The sequence below is a fragment of the Ambystoma mexicanum genome, chromosome 2q (assembly GCF_040938575.1).
Source record: "Ambystoma mexicanum isolate Mex_15411 chromosome 2q, UKY_AmexF1_1, whole genome shotgun sequence".
In the NCBI taxonomy this organism is placed as follows: domain Eukaryota; kingdom Metazoa; phylum Chordata; class Amphibia; order Caudata; family Ambystomatidae; genus Ambystoma; species Ambystoma mexicanum.
The window spans coordinates 1,283,970,016-1,283,991,520 of NC_090924.1; the positions used below are offsets into that span (position 1 = coordinate 1,283,970,016).

At 47.3% G+C, this 21,505-nt stretch overlaps 1 protein-coding gene across 2 annotated transcripts in view; it reads right to left on the reverse strand.

Annotated features, from left to right (window-relative positions):
* TOPBP1 (DNA topoisomerase II binding protein 1) overlaps positions 1 to 21,505 on the reverse strand; it is a 1,370,800-nt gene that overhangs the window by 1,253,609 nt on the left and 95,686 nt on the right. For both annotated transcript variants that reach the window (XM_069648712.1, XM_069648711.1), the window contains exons 4-5: positions 14,908 to 15,051; positions 12,467 to 12,648 (exon numbers count right to left, since the gene is read on the reverse strand). In XM_069648712.1, the coding sequence (XP_069504813.1) occupies positions 12,467 to 12,648; positions 14,908 to 15,051 (326 nt within the window). The remainder of the gene's footprint in view (positions 1 to 12,466; positions 12,649 to 14,907; positions 15,052 to 21,505) is intronic.

Sequence of the window (21,505 nt, forward strand, 5' to 3'; positions counted from 1 at the left end):
AGTTTCCCCATGTTGGTTTTCCCGGATAGTCACTAATGGTTCTGCCGTTTAATAATTCAAAGTTCCATGACTTAAAGAAATTAAACCACAGCTGTCCCTCCGTGTTTACGCTTCCATGTTTCAATTTACCTATTTTCTTCAGCAAGGGGTTGTTACTGATGCTCGGCTCACCAATTAAGTGGCAATTAAAGTCACCAACAAAGATTACCATATTTTTCTTCGGCTCCGTCAGCCAGTTGATCAACAAATCGTGGCAAGCTTCCTGGATAATCTCGCTCTGAGAAGATTCAGATGGGTTATATATATTAACCAGGAGAACATGTTCCGTTTTATCTTTGCCAGGTAGCTCCAATTCCACTGCTAATACAAATTCATCCATTTTCGTGTAAATGCGGATAGATCTTAGCGGATGCAAGATGCCAATTAATAGGCCTCCATATGGTCTTCCCCTTAGTCCCTTTTTTGCTAATTCCTGGTGTATAGTGTACCCATTTAGCAGGGCTCGGGAGGTGAGCCACGTCTCTTGTAAGCATATGCAGGTATGGCCTATTAATAAGGGGATTGAGCCATCAGGCGATAGTAGATGGCTGAATCCCCGGCAATTCCAAGAAATAATGGTTTGATCTCATTGATTTGATGTTGTTCCTGGTAGGGACTCTATTAGCCATTTGAGAACCTTCTGTATGTCTACCAACTGTACAGAGTCATCTTTAGGTGGCTGTGCTATGGTCCTTTCTTCCATAATTGGACTTGGCATCTGGGTCGGCCACTGTGGATCAGTGATGTTAGGATCAACATCTATTTCCAGATCAACTTCCCTCAAGTTGGTTTTGAAATTACGCAACAGTTCTGCAGTGGCTAAGAATTTACAATGAAGGGCCGATGTGCTTGAGTTCGTCACTTCCAATGGTTCGACAAATACAAAGTCCTCAGATCGTAGCACTCTCAGCTGCGGAATGGTATGCAATCTGGTCATCAATGCTGATCTGGTAATCCAGTCGTGGTTACTAGATTGATAGAGATTTTTAATCAGGCAGATTCTTCCGCCTCTAGGTACCATAAGATTGCCCTTGTCCTCAACTGGTGATGCTGTTATTAATTGAGGCTCGTTGGTCGGGGGTATTGAGATAGCTGATATATTGTTTGTGTTATTCTGGGATACATTTGTATCCTGTTCTTTTTCGCATAGAGATGATTCTGGTTCTAGTGCCACTGTTAATTTAGAGGTATTGCATTTGTCATTAATAAGCCAGCTAGTGAGCTTCCCTTCTTTTACTGCAATACGTTTACGTGCCCGTGCCGCTCTCCGTTTGACTTTCCTCTGTCCTTTTTTGGGAGTGCTACCTACTGTTGGCCTCGAGATTTCCTCCACTGTCTCTGCTGTGTCTGGTAGTATAATTGTTGCTATTTGACGCTTTCTTCTTCCAATCGCCTTTTTTGTCAGGCGTCTCTGTTTACGTGAGAGGTAGATTTCCGAGTTATTGGTAGTGTTTGGGTCCTGGGTCCCAGAGTCAGGGCCAACATGCGTGTCAGTATTGATGAGTTCCGGCTCGGTCTCCTTTGGAATGTTTTTCTCGGTATCGCTTGTTGCGATTGCGAGGGTGACATCTAGTATCTTCCCGCACATCTTCAATAGTATATTTAATGCAAATTGTAAAGATGCGACAGATGCTTGCAAATCCCCCAGGCTCGTACTGCCTTCTCTGTGGTCGCTGTTGTTTTCGGATTCCTGCGAGTCTAAATGGACATCCAGGTTGGGGGAAGCGGATAATCTATCTAACGCTTCCCGTTGTGAGGTTATCGTCTGGTGCTGGTAACTATTGATTTGATTGCTTGTGTTGCTTCGCGGTAGCGGAGTCATGGCTCTCTGCATGGACAGACAGAGGTCTAGCAGTGAGTTATTGTCAATTATACTCTCCCCTAGGCACACTGAGTTGTTTGTTCTGCTGTGAATGCTCGGCTCCTTCTCCTCGCTTAGCAATGGACTTATGGTATTTGGAGTAGGCGGAGGTGGAAAAAAATCAGTAATAATTCCTCTTTCCTTCAGAACCGGTTTCGTACCCTTACCCTTATTCGGCCCTGTGGTAGAGGTTCTGCCCTTCTGATTCCGAAGGTTGTATCTCGTGGCAGAACACTTCTTGACAGTTAGCATAGTGATACCGTTCCTTCGCTTCCTTGTCGGGTCAGGGTAAAAGGGGAATGAACCGTGGGCAATATATCCAGTAAGATTGCCTTTTGCTGGTAGTATATAATGCTCCCTTGGCACTTTCAAAAACGTTGGAGATCACGAGCAGGGTATCTTAGGGGTATTTGAGCAAATCCTCAGATAATTAGCGCCGTTAGTGTAAGGGCACAAATAGAGCTTTCAATCAGTATGCACAACAATTGTGTCCTAGGCTCAATCAAATATCCGAAGATTTCCCCAGTATATGTGAGTGACTAAGACCTGTGTCTATAAGTTGCATCTGCCCTTACCTCTGACTAATCATGCCGTTGTTCTGAATACAGGCAAAGCAGGCAAGGGAGCATGGGGAATATACAAAGGTTCCCGTTGTGAGGTTGTCGTCTGGTGTACAAAAGTTCCAGGCGACTGTGCTAAATGCAATGGCAGAACACGTGTGCCAGATAGCAAAAGTAGAGACCACCAGGCAGAGGGAAGAGGGGAAAGATGGAGGGGGGGGGGGGAGGGGCACTACGGCCCAGGTTCCTTTGACAAAAAAAAAAAAAAAAAAGGGGGGGCTGCGAGAGGGGCCGAGGGCGAGGAGAATCCCTGCTCAATCCCCCGGATCACCACTCGCTATGCCTCACCTCCGCCGCGCACGTCAGCGCAATTTGCGGGAGCTATGGGAGCTGTCTGAGCCTCGAGTCAACTAGGCTCGGCTCCGATCCACTTCTCGGCTCTCCCAGCCCTCCGCAGACCCTGTTTCAGCCCCGGGTCCCTTTTGGCAAAGTACAAGGGGGGGGGAGGGGTGGGAGGGGCCGAGGGCGAGGAAAAACCCAGCTCAATCCCCCGGATCACCGCTTGCAATGCCTCACCTCTGCCGCACACATCCGCGTCCCAGCGTCCCAGCCAGAAGTTATAGGCAGATTGCGGGAGCTATGGGAGCTGTCTGAGCCTCAAATCGACTCGGCTCGGATCTACTTCTCGGCTCTTCCGGCCCTCCGCAGCCCCTACTCCAGAGCGGCGTCCGTCCTGATCTCCACAGCTGCGCCCCGCTTCACCTCGTCGCACGTCTCTGGGTCACTGCCTCCGGCTCCCTGCTACTAGAGGAACGCACCCAAAGGATCCAGTATCCGCGTCAAGCTGCACCTACAGACACACACTCAGACTCCTGCAATGTGGCGTGCGACGTGGCCACTTCCGACGCGGAAAATAATGTAATCATTCCCCCAGTGTTCTGTCACAGAGGCTGAGATAGAACAATACCTTTCTCAGATACCGACAACGCTTATAGCGGATGTGACTAGGGAATCGCTGGAAGAACCTATAACAGTGGTGGAAATAGGTGCAGCAATAAAAGCTCTTCCCAACGGGAAAGCCCCGGCCTCGGATGGGCTGGGAGCTGAATTCTACAAAGAATTCAATCAGCTACTAGCTCCCCGACTGCATGCTGTCTGGACGGAAGCACTGGATAAGGGCAAACTCCCAGAAACCACTAGAGAAGCAATAATCACACTTTTGCTTAAATCAGGGGAAACCTCCTGGAGAATATGGATCGTACCGACCACTGTCCTTAATACTGATGCCAAAATCCTAGCAAATACACTAGCGACCAGACTCAACCGATTTATACCATATATGGTTCATGAGGACCAGGCCGGTTTTATATTGGGTAGATCCAAAGCAACAAATAAGAAGATATCACCAAATAATAACCACGATCCCCCCCGCCAATCAGGGAATAGCTGTCTCCCTTGACATGAGGAAGGCGTTTGACACAGTCTCCTGGCCCTTTCTCATTGGAGTACTACGGAACTATGGGTTTGGTCCAAAATTCATAAGATGGATCCGGATACTATACACAAGATCCTACGCAAGGATAAGAGTCAATGGATCCCTCACAGACATACTGGAATTGTTGGGTGGCACCAGACAGGGATGCCCACTCTCCCCATTACTCTTCGCGCTCGTGCTAGAACCTCTAGCAGACATACTCCGGTCTCGATACAGTACGTTCGGGCTAACACTAGAGGGCAAGCTCCATATTATAACGTTATATGCGGACGACATTCTACTATATCTTAAGAATCCGGATCGCACACTTGGCAGGGTGCTGGCAGAAGTGGGGAAGTTCAGAGAATACTCAGGGTTGCACCTTAATACCAATAAATCAGAGGTATTCCCACTCACAGACAACACAAACCAACCCCAAAACCTACATGGTCTTTTATGGAACCCGGTACATATTGTTTATTTAGGAGCACATATAGCCAGAACCCCCCCCCCCCCCCCAACTATCCTGTGCGCTGAACTACACGACACTCGCGGATTCACTGTGCGCCAAGATGAACCGCTGGAATGCGTTACCCATATTATTGGCCGGGAGGATAGCCTTGATAAAAATGGTGATACTGCAGAAACTTTTCTACCTTTTCAGTACGGTGCCAGTGTGGCCAGGCCGTGCAGTGTTCTCTAGAATTAACGGCGCCTGCATAGCATTTGTATGGGGAGGGTAGCCCAGGCTGAGTTGGAGGGTATCAGACACGCACTCCAGAGGCGGGCTGATGGCACCAGATATGGAACTATACTACCTAGCAGCGCAGGCACACCATGCGGCTGGGTGGGCCACATGCTTTCTCAACCCCACCCACCACACTGAGGGAGCGCGAGGCGATGCTGTCTCTGCATGGGTTAACAAAGCCCACCCCTAAAAAGAACAACACGACAAACCCATCCAAGGTCACCACCATGGCATGGTCCAGAATTGTTGACTTATTGGGACACGGTAAACTATACCATCCGAGTATGCCAATATGGGGGGGACCCACACACACCCTTCGCTATCGAGAGTGAAATGGTGATGCACTGGAGTGCTAGAGGTGTCACCCAGTGGGGGCAGCTGTTCCCCGTTCATAGCTTTCTCCAATGGGAGGACATTAAAGATGTAGTAGGGAACACGAACACACGTAAACAGCAATACCATAGGGTGGCAGCGTTCGCACAACATATGTACCCAACATTCCCAAAGGAACCTGAGATAAATATGGCACTAGGTTATATATTCACGGGAGGGACCCAGAAAATAACTGCCTCCACTCTTTACAAAACCATACTGCAAACACGCCCAGAGGTGACTCGTGCGGCTAAGGGCAAGTGGGAACACGACCTGGGGCAGTCAATAGAAGACCAGGAACGGTCCAGGATCTGTGCAATGACCAAATGGATATCCTGTAATGCACGGTTCAAGCTGATTTATTTTAAAATAGTCCATAGGACACATTACACACCGTCCAGACTCAAGCAAATATATCCTGCCTCGGCGGGTACCTGCCCGAGATGTAACTATGAGAATGCGAACATATTTCATATGCTATGGGATTGTGCCAAGTTGAGACAATACTGGTCAGAGGTTTGTGGAGCACTGGATAAGATGGCAGACCAACCAGTGAAATGGACACCACGGATCTGCATGCTGGGGGCAGAAGCGAAAATGAACCCAACGTGGCGGAAACTATTAAATCTAACCCTACTTATAGCGAAAAGGGTCATTTTAATGAGATGGAAGAATGCGCAGGCACCCACAATTGAAGACTGGAACGGAGACATGGTGTGGGTCAACGATACTGAAGAACTATACATAGACTCAGTCATGGCCCCCTGTAGACCCAGAAACATTTGGTCCCGATATAAACAATATCTGGCGGAGCTGGCAGACCACGAAAACCTAAACACCGAAGAGAATTGACCTGTATATGTATTTATGCTTAATTAATCGAATGGTATAAATGTATGTGCATAACCTGTGTGCAAATATAAATAAAGTTGTTAAAAAAAAAAAAGCATGGTGACATCATAGAAGTTCTGGTGGGGCAGGCTTAGCTGGGCACACCTCTAAACAACTGGATTGGTCAGGGGTGATTGTTACCGCCTTGCTGTCAGCTGGTTGGATTCTTAAGGACATGACATCAGCTTTATGACGTGGGTTTAGTATGTCCAGAACCTCCCACAGTAAATTTTGCCACAACCTAGTTTTGACATAAATGGCACATTTTTACATTTGTCGCATTTGACAAATTACATAGGCATCTTACATATTTTACTCAGAGCATGTCAGTCCAATTCTCATGGTTGTAGGACTTTGTTTCGCCCGTCTAACAGTTTTTCGGGATTTTCAGTGATAAATATTCGACCTAAAGTCCTATAACTTTATACATGTGTAGTGATTATCATAAGGCATGTAAGTAGTGAATTTCACAGTAGCATCATGTACACTTTACTCAACATGTCCTATTCCCTGCCATTTCTGTTCCCGATATGGCAGAGAAGGCTAGCATGTCTTGTTTGAAAACCACAAAACTTACATTTAAACTGTTAACTTTTTATATTCCTGCGAAGTCCTGTTGCAAAGATAAAAGTCTTAAAAGTTTATTAATAAAAATAGTCTTTTGAAACAAATGGTCTGCCTTTGTGCTCCAAAATATGGTCCCTTGAGCCATAACAGAAAACTGTTTGGGCTGATTTCCCAGTACAGCCAAAAACATATATTTCTTTATTTTAGTTTGTTTTGAATCAGAAGCAAGCCCGTTGAATAAAACATCCCATATAGGTTTCCCCGAAAAACCCTTGTACATTGCTAGGCTAGGATAGGTTTTTATTCAATACTGTACCTTCAAAACAGGCATTTCTCGTTTGTTTGCAAAAGCCCATTTTGACACAGGGTGAATGCAGCTGGGATTTCTCTTTCAAAAAGGTTTGCTCTTCCATCTGACTTCCCAATATTGTTCTGCAGCCATGGTCAGTTTCTTTTATACAGACATTTGTTTAAAATACAGATCCACTGAAATTGACATATGCACAGAGAGCCAGGGCCTCTTTGAAGCATTGATTTTTAACATTTTGTAGCCCAGAAGTCAAGTATTTTCCCATGTAGCTGAAAGTAAAGCTTCTTTTGATTTCTCAAATTTGGCTGACGCATCCTGTCATTCATTCACTGCTCTTTTCTGAGGCAGCACAACGTGAATATGAAAGGGCATGGCAGGGTCTCACTGATGGTAGTGTGATGAGGAACAGAGGAAAAGAGCATCAGAGTGGCAACCTTTTCAATGGGAACTTTTTGCGAGCCGCAGGGCAGCGCCGCTTTTGAATTCACTTCTTTTGGTGCACACAAGAACACACACTGGCACCTTTCTCGGTGTGCTCCCTGTTCCAACTCGCCCAATAGGTGTTTGGCAAGATGGTGCAGCCATCCTTTTGTGTCTGCAAAATGCAGTTTTGAGGCAAGACAATGGTGCTCCAAGGAGCCAGCGCAGCCATTTTGCTGGTTCTGCTGAAGTGCAGCTTGGTGATGTGAGGGGAATTCTGATGAGTTGGTCAATGTAGCCCACATTATTCTCCTCTCAGAAGCACCTGTTCTTCCTTCCTATGTCTTCCCTCCTCACTTGATCTCTCAGTAGTTCCCCTGGAAGTTTCCATTTCCACAGCCCTGATTTGCGGTTTGGGATGTTCACCTTCATCGTTACCACCTGATTGTCCGCGATCGCCAAGGGGCCAACCTCTACTTCCTCCATCCTCCCCATCAGTCGGGCTGTAACCCAGATGTAATCTATCCTAGTTTGGGTGCCATGCACCCCGGATATGAAAGTGTATCCTTCTTTCTCCTAGCGATCTCCAGGTGTCGCTCAGTCCCATCCTGTCAAACATCTCTCATCGGTGGTGAGGCGACTGCCCCCCCCCTCCTCTGCCCTCTCTCGTGGTTCCGTCTACCCTCCTGTCCCTGCCAGATTCAGGTCACCCATTAAAATGATGTAGCCCTTAGACTGGTCCTCTACTTTCCGTAATAGCTCCCCCAGGAACTGCTCTTGGCCTGTGTTTGGCGCATAGGCTGACACCATTGTGTAGTTCTCCATCTCCCCCCCCCCCCCCCCCCCCCCCCAAGTACCCCCTTGACTGTGATACATCTCTCGCCTGGGTCCCTGATTATATCCACGCCCTAAAATCGAGACTATTTTTAAATCCCAGTGCCACCCCCCCACCCCCTGTTTTGGTGGGAGCTGAGGTGCTGCACATCTGCGTGTAGCCCCTCAGTTTAAGGCACCCTTGATCCTGTCTCAACAGGTAGGTCTCCTGAAGCGCCAAGACCTCAGGCCTGTTGCCTTCGTGAATTTTACAAGCTTTTTCCTCTTTAGGGGTGTATTAAGCCCCCTCACATTAGGAGTCATGCATTTAAACCTGTCCTATCCCTTCCGGGCCCTCCTTTTCCCCTTTATTTTCTGCTTCCTTGTCTCCCTGTCACGCTTCCCCCTTGTTTCTTCCTTCTTGGTTGCGCCCCACTGCCCTTTACCCTGCCCCACACGCTCGCTTACTCCACTTCCTGGTCTACCAGCTGCCTTCCCCTCCCCTCACCCCTCCCTGGTCCCGCCTCATTCCCTGCCCCTACTTTGGAGTGAGCCTTACCCCCCCCCCTCCCCCACTTTCCCCTGGGTGCTTGCACCCTCTCTTGTTCCACAATATTTTATACTCCCTGTTCCTGTCCACTACCCACTACTTTCATTTTAAGGCCGAGGTGGATCTTCCTTATCCATCTGTGCCTCTCGCCTCACCCCCTCCCCTCTTGTGCCCGGACCCTTGAATGTGGCTCTCCTTCTGCTACGCTCCCCTACCACAGTCCATTCCCAGGTGCGGGCTCTGGTCCCATTCTCTGATCGTGCAGGTTCCTCTCTTGCCGGCTCATCCACCATTTCCATGTGAAGGATTTTCGCTGCCTCTTGTGGGGTGGAGACCCTTTTCTGCATTCCCTCGTGTTCAAACACGAGTCCGAATGGGAATGTCCATCTGTACTTTACGCCCCTCTTGGTCAGCTCTCTCAGGATGGGGCCCATTAATTTCATTTTGGTCAGCGGGCTACTTGCCAGGTCTTGGAACAGCATTATTCCTTACCCCTCGTACTTCACTGGTTCCTGCTGCCTGGCCGCCCTGAGCACCACCTCCTTTTGGCTGTATCTCGTGAAGGTTGCTAGAACATCTCTCGGCCTGGCATTGGGACCCTTGTTGAGCCGCCCCACTCTATGGATCCGGTCCAATGCCACTGAGCCGGGGTTCTGCCCCCCCCCCCCCCCACCCAGAGGCCGGCAAAGATTTTCTGTACCTCCTCTTTCAGATCCTTGTCCTGTATCCCCTCTGGCAGTCGCTTTATCCGTTAGACGCTCTATTGCCTCGCTATTGTCCATGGTCTCATTTTCGACCTCCTGCAGGCCCCTTTCCAGAGTATCCGTGCGTTCTCCTAGCTGGCCCACCTCCTGTCTCATTTCCCCCAGGACGGAATTGAGATCTGCTCTCAACAGTTGGAATTCCTTGTGGTCCCTTTTCAGCTCTTATGGCCGTTCACTTATGCCCTCCTGTACGACAGGATGTGGAGATCCTGGGACTCTTCTTCCTACTTACGGGGGGGAGGGGCGACTTTCTTTATGCCCGGGCTGAGAGTGCCGTACTGGCAAGGGATACCTCCTTCCCTCTGCAAACTGGGGGTGGGGGGGAGGTCTGTTGTCCTGCACCTAATTTACCTCCTGTTCCGGGTCATTCCGACCTTTCCCAGTCTCGACCCTAGGGCCCCCTGCTTCAACTTGGTGCTAAGGGGTTGCCTGGCATACTGGGCTGCTCCTCCTCTTGTCTTTGGGGCCTGGTCCTGCTTTCAGTTTGGCTCTTCACCTCCATTCGCTCGCTGCCCCTCCTGGATGTCCCCCACTTGATTGCTGACTCACTGTCCAGGTCAGGCCCCCTTTATACTCCCGGGCCAGGGCCTTCAGAATGTTCCCCTTCTCCTCCCCCTTCTTTCCCCGACTCCTTACTTGGTGGCTGGTTCTCAGCGACCGCAGCTAGACGGCCTTAGCCGGCTCTTCCGTTAAGTCCCAGCCCAGTGTTCCGCTTGTTCATGCCTCGTACCCGCCGGACCTGCCTTCTCTGGTTGCTCCCCGTCGGCTGCAGCATTTCGGAGTGTCTGCGCCCCTCTCCGCGTCCTTCTCCTGGATTGGGGCCACCTCGTCGTCGTGCTTTTACTGCCGGTGGGGGGCTGTTTACCCCGGTCCTTGTCTCTGCACAGGGGTTCGTGCTCCCCGGCTCCTCACGCCCTTCTCCACACACTCTGCTCCGTTGTGAGGACGAGCTGAGTCTGCGTCGCTGCCTCTCTGGGGTGCCTTCCTACTCTGAAGGGTCCCAGCTCCCAACACTCTACTGCTCCTCACCGGTGGGTGGGGTGGGTGGCTGGCCGGCTCTCCTTGCCCCAACCAGCTCCTTGCGTCTCCCACCGCCTCTTCTCTCCTCGTCACCCCTATGCCAGGGTTGTTCCAGCTCCGGATCTATTGCCTTCCTCAGGCGGCAAGCTGATCTCCTGTCTTACCAGTCCTGATCTGCAGCTGTAGTTCACGCTGTGAGGAGCGGGAGAAAGGCTGCAGGTCCTGCTCATGGACTTGCCTTGCAACGCGGGGCCGGTTTGCCACGGGCACCCCTTCGGCTGTCTCGGCCTCTATCTCCGGGGGAGCTTCAAAGCGTGTCTCAGGCTTCAATCTTGGCACCCCCCCCCTCACCCCTGCGTCTCCCGCCGTTGCAGGGGTCTTCTGCCACGCTCTCCCACTGTTTTGGCCCCCGGGGTGGTGGATGCCACAAATAACCGTTCTGGGGAGGAGGAGGAGCCGTTGACACTTCTACTCTGTGTCAGCAGCCATTTGGGAATACATCCATTGTTTTTTTAACAGGGCAGTTGGACAAAAATAGAAGAAAGGGTATAATGGGATAAACATTCTCTAAAAGGAGTCCGTATAGAGAACCTCCTCCTCTATCCCTACTGTAATGGGCTGAAGCCCGAAGAGGCCCGTAAGGCCCTGAATATGAAGACCTGACGCAGTAGGGCTAAGAGCAGAGTATGGTCACCTGACGCAGTTACGCTAATCAGAATATGGCTGCCTGGCAAAATAAGGTTAAAAGCAGAATAGGTCTACCTGACACAGAAAGACTAAAAGCAGAATATGGCTACCTGACACAGTAGGGTTAAGGGCAGAATATGGCCACCTGACAAAGGCTAAAAGAAGAATATGGCTACCTGACACAGAAAGACTAAAAGCAGAATATGGCTACCTGACACAGTAGGGTTAAGGGCAGAATATGGCCACCTGACAAAGGCTAAAAGAAGAATATGGCTACCTGACACAGTAGGGCTAAATGCAGAATATGGCCACCTGACAAAGTTACGCTAAACATATTACGGCTGCCTAGCACATATAGGATAAACGCAGAATATGATTACCTGATAAAGTAGGTCTAAGAGCAGAATATATTGTTTCCTGGTTTCTACAGGAAGTTTTGGCAGGAAGGGAGGGGATTCCGGAAGCGGGTGGGGAGAGGAGGCTGGGGAGGGGCAACAGAGCTGCAATGCCGCTAAATCAGGCGAAAATCAAAGTTAAAAAGATATTTTGCCAATATAACCAGTCACAGACCCAAAACCCTACACTCGCCTGGGCCGGCCGCTGAAAGTGAGGTATCAAACAAGCTCTCAGGTCACAAGTATGGAACAGGGAGCAAGAGGGAGCAGGGGAAGAAAACCCACAAGCGAGCACTAGCATTCCCATATTTCTATGCCAACCAACTGGTTTCCTCAGAGCTCTGCCTGCCTCAAGAACCTCACAACAGTTTCAGTGTTTTAACGGATCTTAGATGCAAGCTAGATTAACTAGCCCTAGAGGAACCAAAGTTCACATCTGAGCTGTTTTGATACGGCTGGCTTATTTTTTTTCATACAGTAGTGTTTGTTTGAAATTCATTACTCTCTCAACTGTAAAGTCCTTTGGATGCTAACTCCTAAAGGAAGTGGGATTGGGATTGCGATTCACTTATGTTTTTTTCTATTTCTCATTTTTTTATATTTGGATTCTGTAACATGTTGCCTTGTCAGATGGCCTTGAAAAGACATGCTATACGTTTGCATGATTATGGTGGTGCTCAATAAAAAATTATATTAAAAAAAGAGACATTTAGCAGGCTGGGTTTGCAGATACCAATATAAACCCGTTTCACCCAGGTTAGGTTACCATTTTGCGCAAAGTAAGATTTAAATATATGATGTGATATTTTATTTATATCGCGACCATACACAAGTGTTTCAAGGTTGGTTTCAATATAAAATTGGAAAAGAGCCGTCACGCATTTTTATGCTGTGAAATCACTTTGTGTAGTCACACAAAGGAGACTTGTTGAAGTAACCGGGTTCACATTCTACAAGCAAAAATGAAAATAAATAAAAAATGATCTTGCGTCTACCTTTGCTGCGATTTCTCCCATACAGTTTTTACCCATGAAGGAAGCAAAATCGGTTTCTTCAGATTAGCAGCCACCAAGTATTTCTTGCTACCGACTTCACCAGCAATAAGGTGCGTAACAGAAACATTGAGATCTCGGTAGACTCGACCACCCATCATCTGTACGTACTTATGAACTTCTTCCTTGAGAGGGGAAAAAAATTGAAATTATCAAACTTTATACACTGAGAAAAGTGCAGCTAATTATAAAATAATCTAATAGGAATACTGAATAAGTGGGTTTACTATATTTTATGTATCCACATCATTGTACTTACTACAAAAAGAGCAATTACAAAATATCAGACTCTGGGGTTTCAGTTGACCAAATGAAAAAAGGTTTTTGGCTAGAGAAAGAATTGAAGTTCTGCAGTAGGGGGAAGAAGAGATATCTACGTCAATGCAAAGGCACGATTATTATTCAACCACTTTCAGTGTTCTGGTCCCAGCTCCCCAATGACAAAATTAGCTAGAATTAGCTCTACAAGTTCTTTACAAGGGATGTCCTGTTCTCTTTAAGTGAAGGGATGTGCCACATCCACACCATGCTCTAGTTTTTTACAGAAATGCCATTTCCTCAGTTACTTTTCTTTGTATATATCCAAATGGCAAGCACAAAGAAACCACAATTTAGATGGTAGGCAGAAATTAGGAATTAAAAGAAGGCAGAATGATTTGGAGGGGCAGACAAATTTACTAGGGTACGTTGTTCGTACCAGTCGATCCTGAAAACTCATTATACCAAAAATTTGCCAATGATCCATGGAACCCTCAGATGCACATTAAGTGAGTTTGACTGCGTATAGACACCAGGCCGCAAAGAGGCCAGTGAAAACATGCCAGGCAAGCATCTTACAGGTGGTGTGGTATGTGGGTGGCATTGTGTGCCTTGCTAGCAAGCTTCCTGGCGAGGAATCACTGGGAGCCATCTTCCTGATAGATAGGGAGAAGACCATAATGGGGAGTGCATGAAGAGATGAGTACTTTGTCAAGGGGTTGATGGGGTGGCTAAGAGCCTGGGAATAGGCGGTATGGGTTAGAAGCAACACCCCCTCATCCCCCTTGAAAAGAGCACGACAACACTGGCAGCAAGCAAATAAACCAGCAAGTGTTTGTACACAGGGAACACGCAGAAGAGAACACTCCAGCAGTCCAACCCCAGCATGTAGTGAAGCTGGTGAAGGTTTCATAGGCGCTTTCAAATAGATGCCAAATTTCAAGTGAAGGTCTGGCATATATACAAAAGGTTTATCAAAGGAGTGGGACGTCCTGAGAGGTTGCCATCTACTTTAATGTTTTTTTTTTTTTAAAAGTGTGTAGATTCAAATGAAAGACCAAACTTTCAGATTCAAAAATTGGTGCCTCTGGTGGGAGTGGGGACGCATCTTGTCCTTATGAAAAACATTGAATGTTCCTTTCACAAAAAGAGCCTGCAAGTAACTGGGATGGTGGACGGAAAACAGAGTGACCAGAAATGCAGTCAAAAGTAAATAATGCAGTCAACCAAGGCACCAACATTTACCTTCATTGAAAGAAGCCGTGGATCAAAATGTCACTTGAGAGAAAAGAAACTAGGCCAACATGCAAATCCACAGATATATTAGATCAACAAATTGCAGGTGGAGTAATTCGCCAACCCTTTTTTTAAACATCTTTGTGAAATGAAAAATATAGTCCCTTCAGAATTCCTGCACATTTCACCTCCAAAAACATTAGCTGAACTGCTTTTTGCAATAGTGTTAGACAACCTGTATATAGTGGAGGCAAAGAACACCAGCCTATGTGGTGCATATAATAAAGTGCATAAACCAAAACAGAAGAAACTGCTGCCGCGCATTGATGATATTGTGGTTAATAATTCAAAACCTTTATTTCAAGCTGAACCACTCGTAAAATAACATTCTATATTTTATGAATAAACTAGAGTGGTATGTGTTTGTGTGTGTTTTGTGGCATAAAACCACTTTGTTCCGATTGAATCATTGTTCAAGTTATTGGTTGATGCAGAAAGATTTTGAATTATTAACCACACTGATGATAACGCGCTGCAGCAATTTCTTCCGTTTTGGTTTATGTATTACTATTGCCCATTCTGCTGCCTGTCCACTAGGGCACCCGAATGTCTGCAGACACATTTCATTACTACAAAATGCAGGGAAAGAATTAGGATTTTACTACAATGAAAAACAAAACATTTGTGAAACAATGAATAGAGCTAGTTTACATAAGATTTGACTTCCAAGTACATTGAGGCAGTGCTTAAATGTAAACCTGAATGTAGAAATTTAATAAAGATTTGTATTAAAGCATATCCCACCCCTCAAAGCTAATCACAAAGATACTTAACTGCGGAATTAGTTCAAATAACATTTCTGAACTACATTTAACTTCCATATATATTACCCTGGTTTCTTTTTCAAGGCTGGTACAGGATATGGTGACATCCACCATGACCATATTGTACACTGGGAATTCTGCTCTGGGTACACATCGCTGATGCTGCATACAAAATATAACTGCCTGTGGACCAACAACTCTGCAGCCAAGCTGTAAAGGAAAGACAATTTGAAGTCAAAATTAGCACACAGAGTAGACAAACCTTAAGTGTCAAGCTATTATGCAAGTCTATGTAAAAAGGACAAGCATACTCGTCCTTGGAACTTGGGGTGAGGTTGGCATAACACAAGTTATTCACAGTTGTTATTCTTGTACTCCATACTCGAGATATTCACAGAAAGACAGGCTAGTATCCTCCGAACAGCATGTAAACATAAACATGCACTGATTTAAGTAAGAGGAGCACATGCTTCCAAAGCTTTTTTCTACATTTACAAATGACATACAAAACTATTCTTATTTTGTGAGAATGGACGGAGGGTCATCTCTGTAAAGGTCACTATGGTGAGTAACTTGTATTTGCTCCTACATCCATTCACTAATGCCTTACTGGAGACTACCCACAAATTCATATTGGTTTGGAGGATGCTGGCTGTTCAGATAATATACTATGGGTTCAGCCAAATCCATTTTTGACCACATACTAACCTGCAGATTAAACCCAGAGGAACATGACTTGGGATGGTGACAGTATACCTTTGCCCTGACTCAACAAGCGTTGATGCCCAGATGGGAAGGAAGACCTGTAGAGCAAAAATACTTACACATCCATCAATTCATTTTTCTAGCTATGGAGTCATCAGCTGCTTGCCTGCCACAGTCGGAGACACCAAAATTATGAAGCGCTAATAGCTATTTCTGAGGGACTTGATCTTGAAAAAAACTTTGAGACATCTCATGATTTAAGTTGCTCTCCAAGAGAACTTAAGGAAAATAGTGCAAATGGGGGGAGGGATTAATCATCATCAAATACTGTAAATGCTGCTCACAAAATAAGCCTGGTGCTTGCCAACGCTCGAAGCTAAAACGATAGCATTAGGAAGGATTTCCCTTTTGGCAACTGTTAGGCAAAGTTTGAAAGCAGTACCCTCTGGGAACACTACAAACAACTATGACTACAGGTATAGGCAACACAACCTTTGGTACAAGCTTGTACTACACAGTTGTGGTAGCGTGTTGAGCAGCCAGGCGTATCTCAAGAGGGGAAATGTGAGCTGTAATGGAGTTACACAAAGATTCACAGTTACAGGTATTCAAATAAATTTGTGCAATGAGCAACGAGGATCATCCTGCACAGGACCTCTTCAGTTGGTTGACCAGTCGGAGCAGCAACGGTAACGGAGGGAAAGCATACAGGAACAGGCCGTCCCAGGGGAACGAGAAAGCATCGCCCATGCTCCTCGGCTGGGGAAACCTGCTGGTGAACCTCTAGCACTTGGAGTTCGTCGCCGTCGCGAACAGGTCCATCTGGGGTGTGCCCCATCGCTGGAAGAGTCGGTCCACTTGATCCTGGCATAGTTCCCACTCGTGGCACGAGCACAGCTCCCTGCTGAGTGAGTCGGCGATGGTGTTTTTTTATCCCTGCTAGATGAAAGGGTACCAGAAACATCCCCTGGGCAACGGCCCAATGCCACAGATCCTGGGCTTCCTTGGATAGGGCTGGCGATCTGGTTCCTCCCTGCTTCCGGATGTAGAACATCGTGGTAGTGTTGTCGGTGAATATCCTCACCACCTTGCCCTTGAGGGACGGGAGGAACAACCCGAGGGCCCAGAACACTGCTCTGAGCTCCAGTATGTTGGTGTGGAGAGGCCTCTCCTCCGGGAGCCAAAGGCCTCTCGCGTGAAGATCTCCGGTGTGCGCTCCCCACCACTCCAGGGAGTCATCCGTCGTCACCGTCACCTGGTGTGCTGGGGTCTGAAAGTCCGTGCCCGCTGCAAGATACGCGCGGGTGCCCCACCAACGAATCGCATGGTGGAAGACAGTTGAGCGAGATCTTTGTTAGGCAGAAACCTGTGCACTTCCCTTAGGGACCACTGCAAAAGATTTAAGACTACAGGTGTTGGCGGTAAACCCACTTGGTAGCAGTCCGCACCACCCAGATTTACCTGGTAGCTGTGGCTGAGCAGTCAGACTTCCCTCAAGAAGAGTTAGGCAGTATGCAAAGTATACACACTCAGATACAACAATACAAGCAAACACTGACCAGAGCTTTGGTATCAAAGTATATAATTATTTATTTAAAAACACACTGTTGAAAACACTCCCGCACTCTTATTGAAAAATATTCTAAACACAGTTACTATTATAATATATGCACCCCTTTTTCCTTATCAGATAAGTCACTGTAAAACACCACTTATTTTCATACAGAGGTGAGCGCTTAACTAGATGGCACTCCAATAAGTTTGTGGGAAAGGGACAGAAAAAGACAGAATATGGCAAGGTACACCAAGATTCAGGAACACTGTTAGCAAGGCAGAAGAGCAAAAGTCACTGGTGTGCCAAAGTCCAAAGGCTGGGCCCACTCTTAGAGAGAGCAGAGCACAAATGCGCCCAAGATCACACAGTTACACTAGGCTTAGAAAGTCTTGCAGAGGGTTCAAAAAGAGTTGAGAGGCTTAAGAAAGTTTAGCCAGGGTGTCCCAGATTAACCCAGGTTCGAAAGCCGGGGGCTAAATCTACCCCGTACAGTCGGTAGCAAGGGAAGCCAGGTGGGACACGGTACCTTAAGTGGGAAGGATCCTCCAGCGGTGGCAGTTGTTCCTGGTAGTGGGTGCAAGTTGCGTCGTCGTCCAGGGGAAGAGAAGATCTCGACTTGGAGGAAAGATGAAGGTCGTTGCACTGCCAGGGAAGAAACCAGCCGTGGAGTTTTCCGGTTAAAGGTGGTACCTTTGTTTCGCGGTAAAACGTGGTATCCCGGCTGCCGGGGTGCTTGGCACAGGCAAGGCGGCCACGAGGTACATCGGGAAGGTGAAAAGACGGTGAAACTGGTTATCCCCACCAGTCAAAGGAAGAAGACTCTCTGGCGGGAGATCTCTGTCATTGGGAAAAGTGGTGAGGCGGTCCAGCAGGGCTCCACCGGTGGTGGTGTCGTGGCAGGTCGGCTCAGCTTCTCCCTCGTCGGATTCTTAGGTCCTGTGGCGACTTCTGAAGTTCCAGTCCCCAAAGCCCTGCTTTTGTGCAAAAAACCCCCATTCACTCAGCCTAGCTGTCACTCAAACATGCTAAGAGGTGAGCCGGCCGGCTCACCACTTGGGCCAATCAGGATGGAGTGCGACTTGAGTTGCCTAGGCAACTCAGTCCAGGGTGCCTAAATTCCCCTCCACCCCTCCTAAGTACCCCAGACAGAATGGCACCACTTTGGAGGGATTCTGTGGAGAAGCCCGCCAAAAAAGTGGAACAAAGGGCTCGACTTGGGTTGGAGTCACAGAAGAGAACACAAACGCCATTTTAGAATCAAGTTTTGGCAAAAAATACCAACCGGAGAATTAATATTAATTAAATAAACCGGCGGTATGTTCGAGGCTACCGTAAATAATTAAATAAAGATAGTAGCCTAAAACAATGGGAAATCCCATAAGAAAATATTTGCGGTTGAATATAAAAAGTAGTATCCACTGCCACCAGCCAAAACTCGATCAGGGGGGGCGGAGACGTGCCCCCTCGACTAACAGACCCTGGGGCAATCGAATTGCCCCAGCCAGTACGTCCACAATATGATGGTTTGTACTGGTTCTGTTCAGAATTTAAGACTAGTAAAGTCAATGGTGACTTTACATGCCCTGGGAGACAGTAGTCAGTCCCAGGGTATGGAGTCTATACTGGGGGGTCACTATGACACCCCTGTGTCACTGCACGGAGGGTGCGGTGTAACACACATCACAAAAACACATGAAGCCCTATGGAGTAAAAGACCCCATAGCCCATTAAACACATCTAGATTCAAAGAAACACACTCAAATCATGCCCAAGAGTGAGGGTAAAAGAGTCTCACTCTTGGCAGGAGAAAAAAATAAATCCCAAAAATCCAGCAAAGCTGCTGGGGGACTCACTAGGTTAGGAAATTCAGCCTAAACAGAGAATTCTCCCTAACACTCTTGTCCTTGAAACTGCCCGCCGCTTGCATCCAACGGGCGTCGAGGAACTCCTGTAGAGGACGCATCTGAAGCCTGCACAGGCGCACCAGATAGATGCATGAGGACATCATCCCGAGAAGGGACTTGATGGACCTCACCCTGGCCACGTCTGTGGCCAGCAGACGCTGCACCTTGCCCAGGATGGTCTTCGTCCTTTCCTCCGACGGCGAGGCCAATCGCACTACTGTATCGAGCTTGGCTCCAAGAAACAGCGCGACCTGCGACGGAACCAGGTGGGATTTGGGGAAGTGGATGGAGAATCCCAGGTCTGTGAGCAGCCGGACGGTCTTCGCTGTGTGTTCGACGGCGAGTTCCCTTGTTCTTGCTCGGATGAGCCAATCGTCCAGGTAGGGGTAGACATGGATCCCCTGCAGGTACAGCCGCGCCGCCACTTGAGCTAGGCAATTGGTGAATACCCTGGGTGCCGACTTCAATCCGAATGGGAGGGCCTTGAACTGGTAGTACCGTCCTTGGACTAAGAACCTGAGAAACTTTCGGTGTCCTCTTAGAATGGGAATGTGAAAGTAAGCATCCTCCAAATCCAACGACGATAGGAAGTCGCCTTCCTCCAGCTGGCCCAGCACATGCTGGAGGGTGACCACCCGGAAATTCTGTGCCTTGATTTATTTGTTAAGTCGACGCAGGTCCAGGATAGGATGCCAGCCTCCTGTCTTCTTTCTGACGAGGAAGTATCTTGAGTATACTCCGGAGCCCCAGAGCCTCTTTGGGACGAGCTCGATGGCTCCTTTCTTGAGTATCGCCCTTACTTCTAACAGCAATATTGAAGCAAAACCTGGAGACATGGGCTGACTTCTATGTGCTCCTATTTAATGAGATCATAGCTACTAGAGAGGTTCCAGCCTCCTGGAAAACTGCCTTAGTCATCCCCATATTCAAGAAAGGAAATGGAGAAGATCTGCGCAACTACCGCCCCATTGCCTTGCTTGACATCTTTAGTAAAACCTTTGGCGCACTTCTGCTGCGTCTCCTTGGCTCATAGGCAAATGATTCAAGCTGATCAAATCCTAGACAATCCGGATTTGTAAAGGGTGTGGGCACGTACCTCAACCTCTTCCTGCTGAACTAGTTGAAACCTAAAACTATCAAGTCTAGACCCAAAATCTATAAGGCCTTCATCGAGCATGAACAAGAGTTTGTCAGTGTCAGGCGCAAGAGGTTGTGGGGCAAGATGCGATCATGGGATTGTCCGGGAACCCTGTTGGAAGCAATAAAGGCACCCTACACCTCAACCTCGATTCAGGTGAGGCTATAACAAGAGTGTTTTCTGTGAAAATCAACACCTTCAGGGGCCTGAAACGGGGATGTCCACTGGCTTCTGCTATATTTAACATCTATGTGTCTGACATGGGCGCAAGTAAAAAAGAAGCTAGAGCATTCCCGCCCAAAATACAGCACTGCAATCCCATGGGTCCTACACACTGATGACTTAGTCATTATGGATCAGACACCCATAGGCTTGCAGCAAAGACTCAACATCCTAGGGACCTACATGAACGAGAATGATCTGCTAGTCAATGTCAAGAAGACCAAAAAAATGGTGCTGGCTAGCGCCCAAAGTAAAATAAATCCTCCAGAGACATGGTATATGGACAGCCAAACTCTAGAAAGAGTTAAATCTTTTACCTACTTGGCCGTACAAATCAACTGTAACATTAACGAGAGCGAGTGGATGAGAGCCCTAAGATTTAAATGCAAAAGTCTGTCATCACAAGCCCTGCTACAAAAGAGGAAGTATGGCAAGTTCACAATCTGGCCAATCGGAACCTTCTACAAACAAAAGGTAATTCCCATCCTTATGTATGGAGCTGAAACCGCCATGACCCAACGTGGAAATGTTGGGACCTTCTAGAGTGTGATTTCTGGAAAAAAGAACCTACCGAAAAGAACCCCCATAGTGAGGTACGAATTGGGCTTACAATCTTTCAAATTACTCTCTATGGAAGTCATTAGCACTATATTGCAAGTGCATCATGCGCGATCATCTTCCACCTTTTGAAATCTTACAAACAAAATCGGTATAAGAAAAGGAAATGGCCGCTCGACAAGTTGAAAGAGATCTGATGAGACTGGTTATACTCCTTGGACTTGTCCAAAGAGGTCCAGATCACAAATCCAGAGAAGCTAAAACATATTATTCAGACATAGGACTGTATAAACACAATGCACCTATAACTTATCGCTAAATCTGGTACATGAAAGAAGATCAGCTGGCCAGCTACCCATGTACCTGTCCAAATTTCCTTGTTTAGGCTTGAGAGATCTATTCATGCAACTTCGCTTAAACCAGTAACCCACAAGAGGTATTAAGTGTGCAAAGACAAATTCTGAAGTCAGCAGCGTTTTGCAGATTCTGCCAAAGACGCAATCAGATAGAATCTGTGATTTGCTTCTAAAATGCAAAGCACTAAACTTGTTGAGAACAAAGTATTTGGCAGAGATCTGTAAA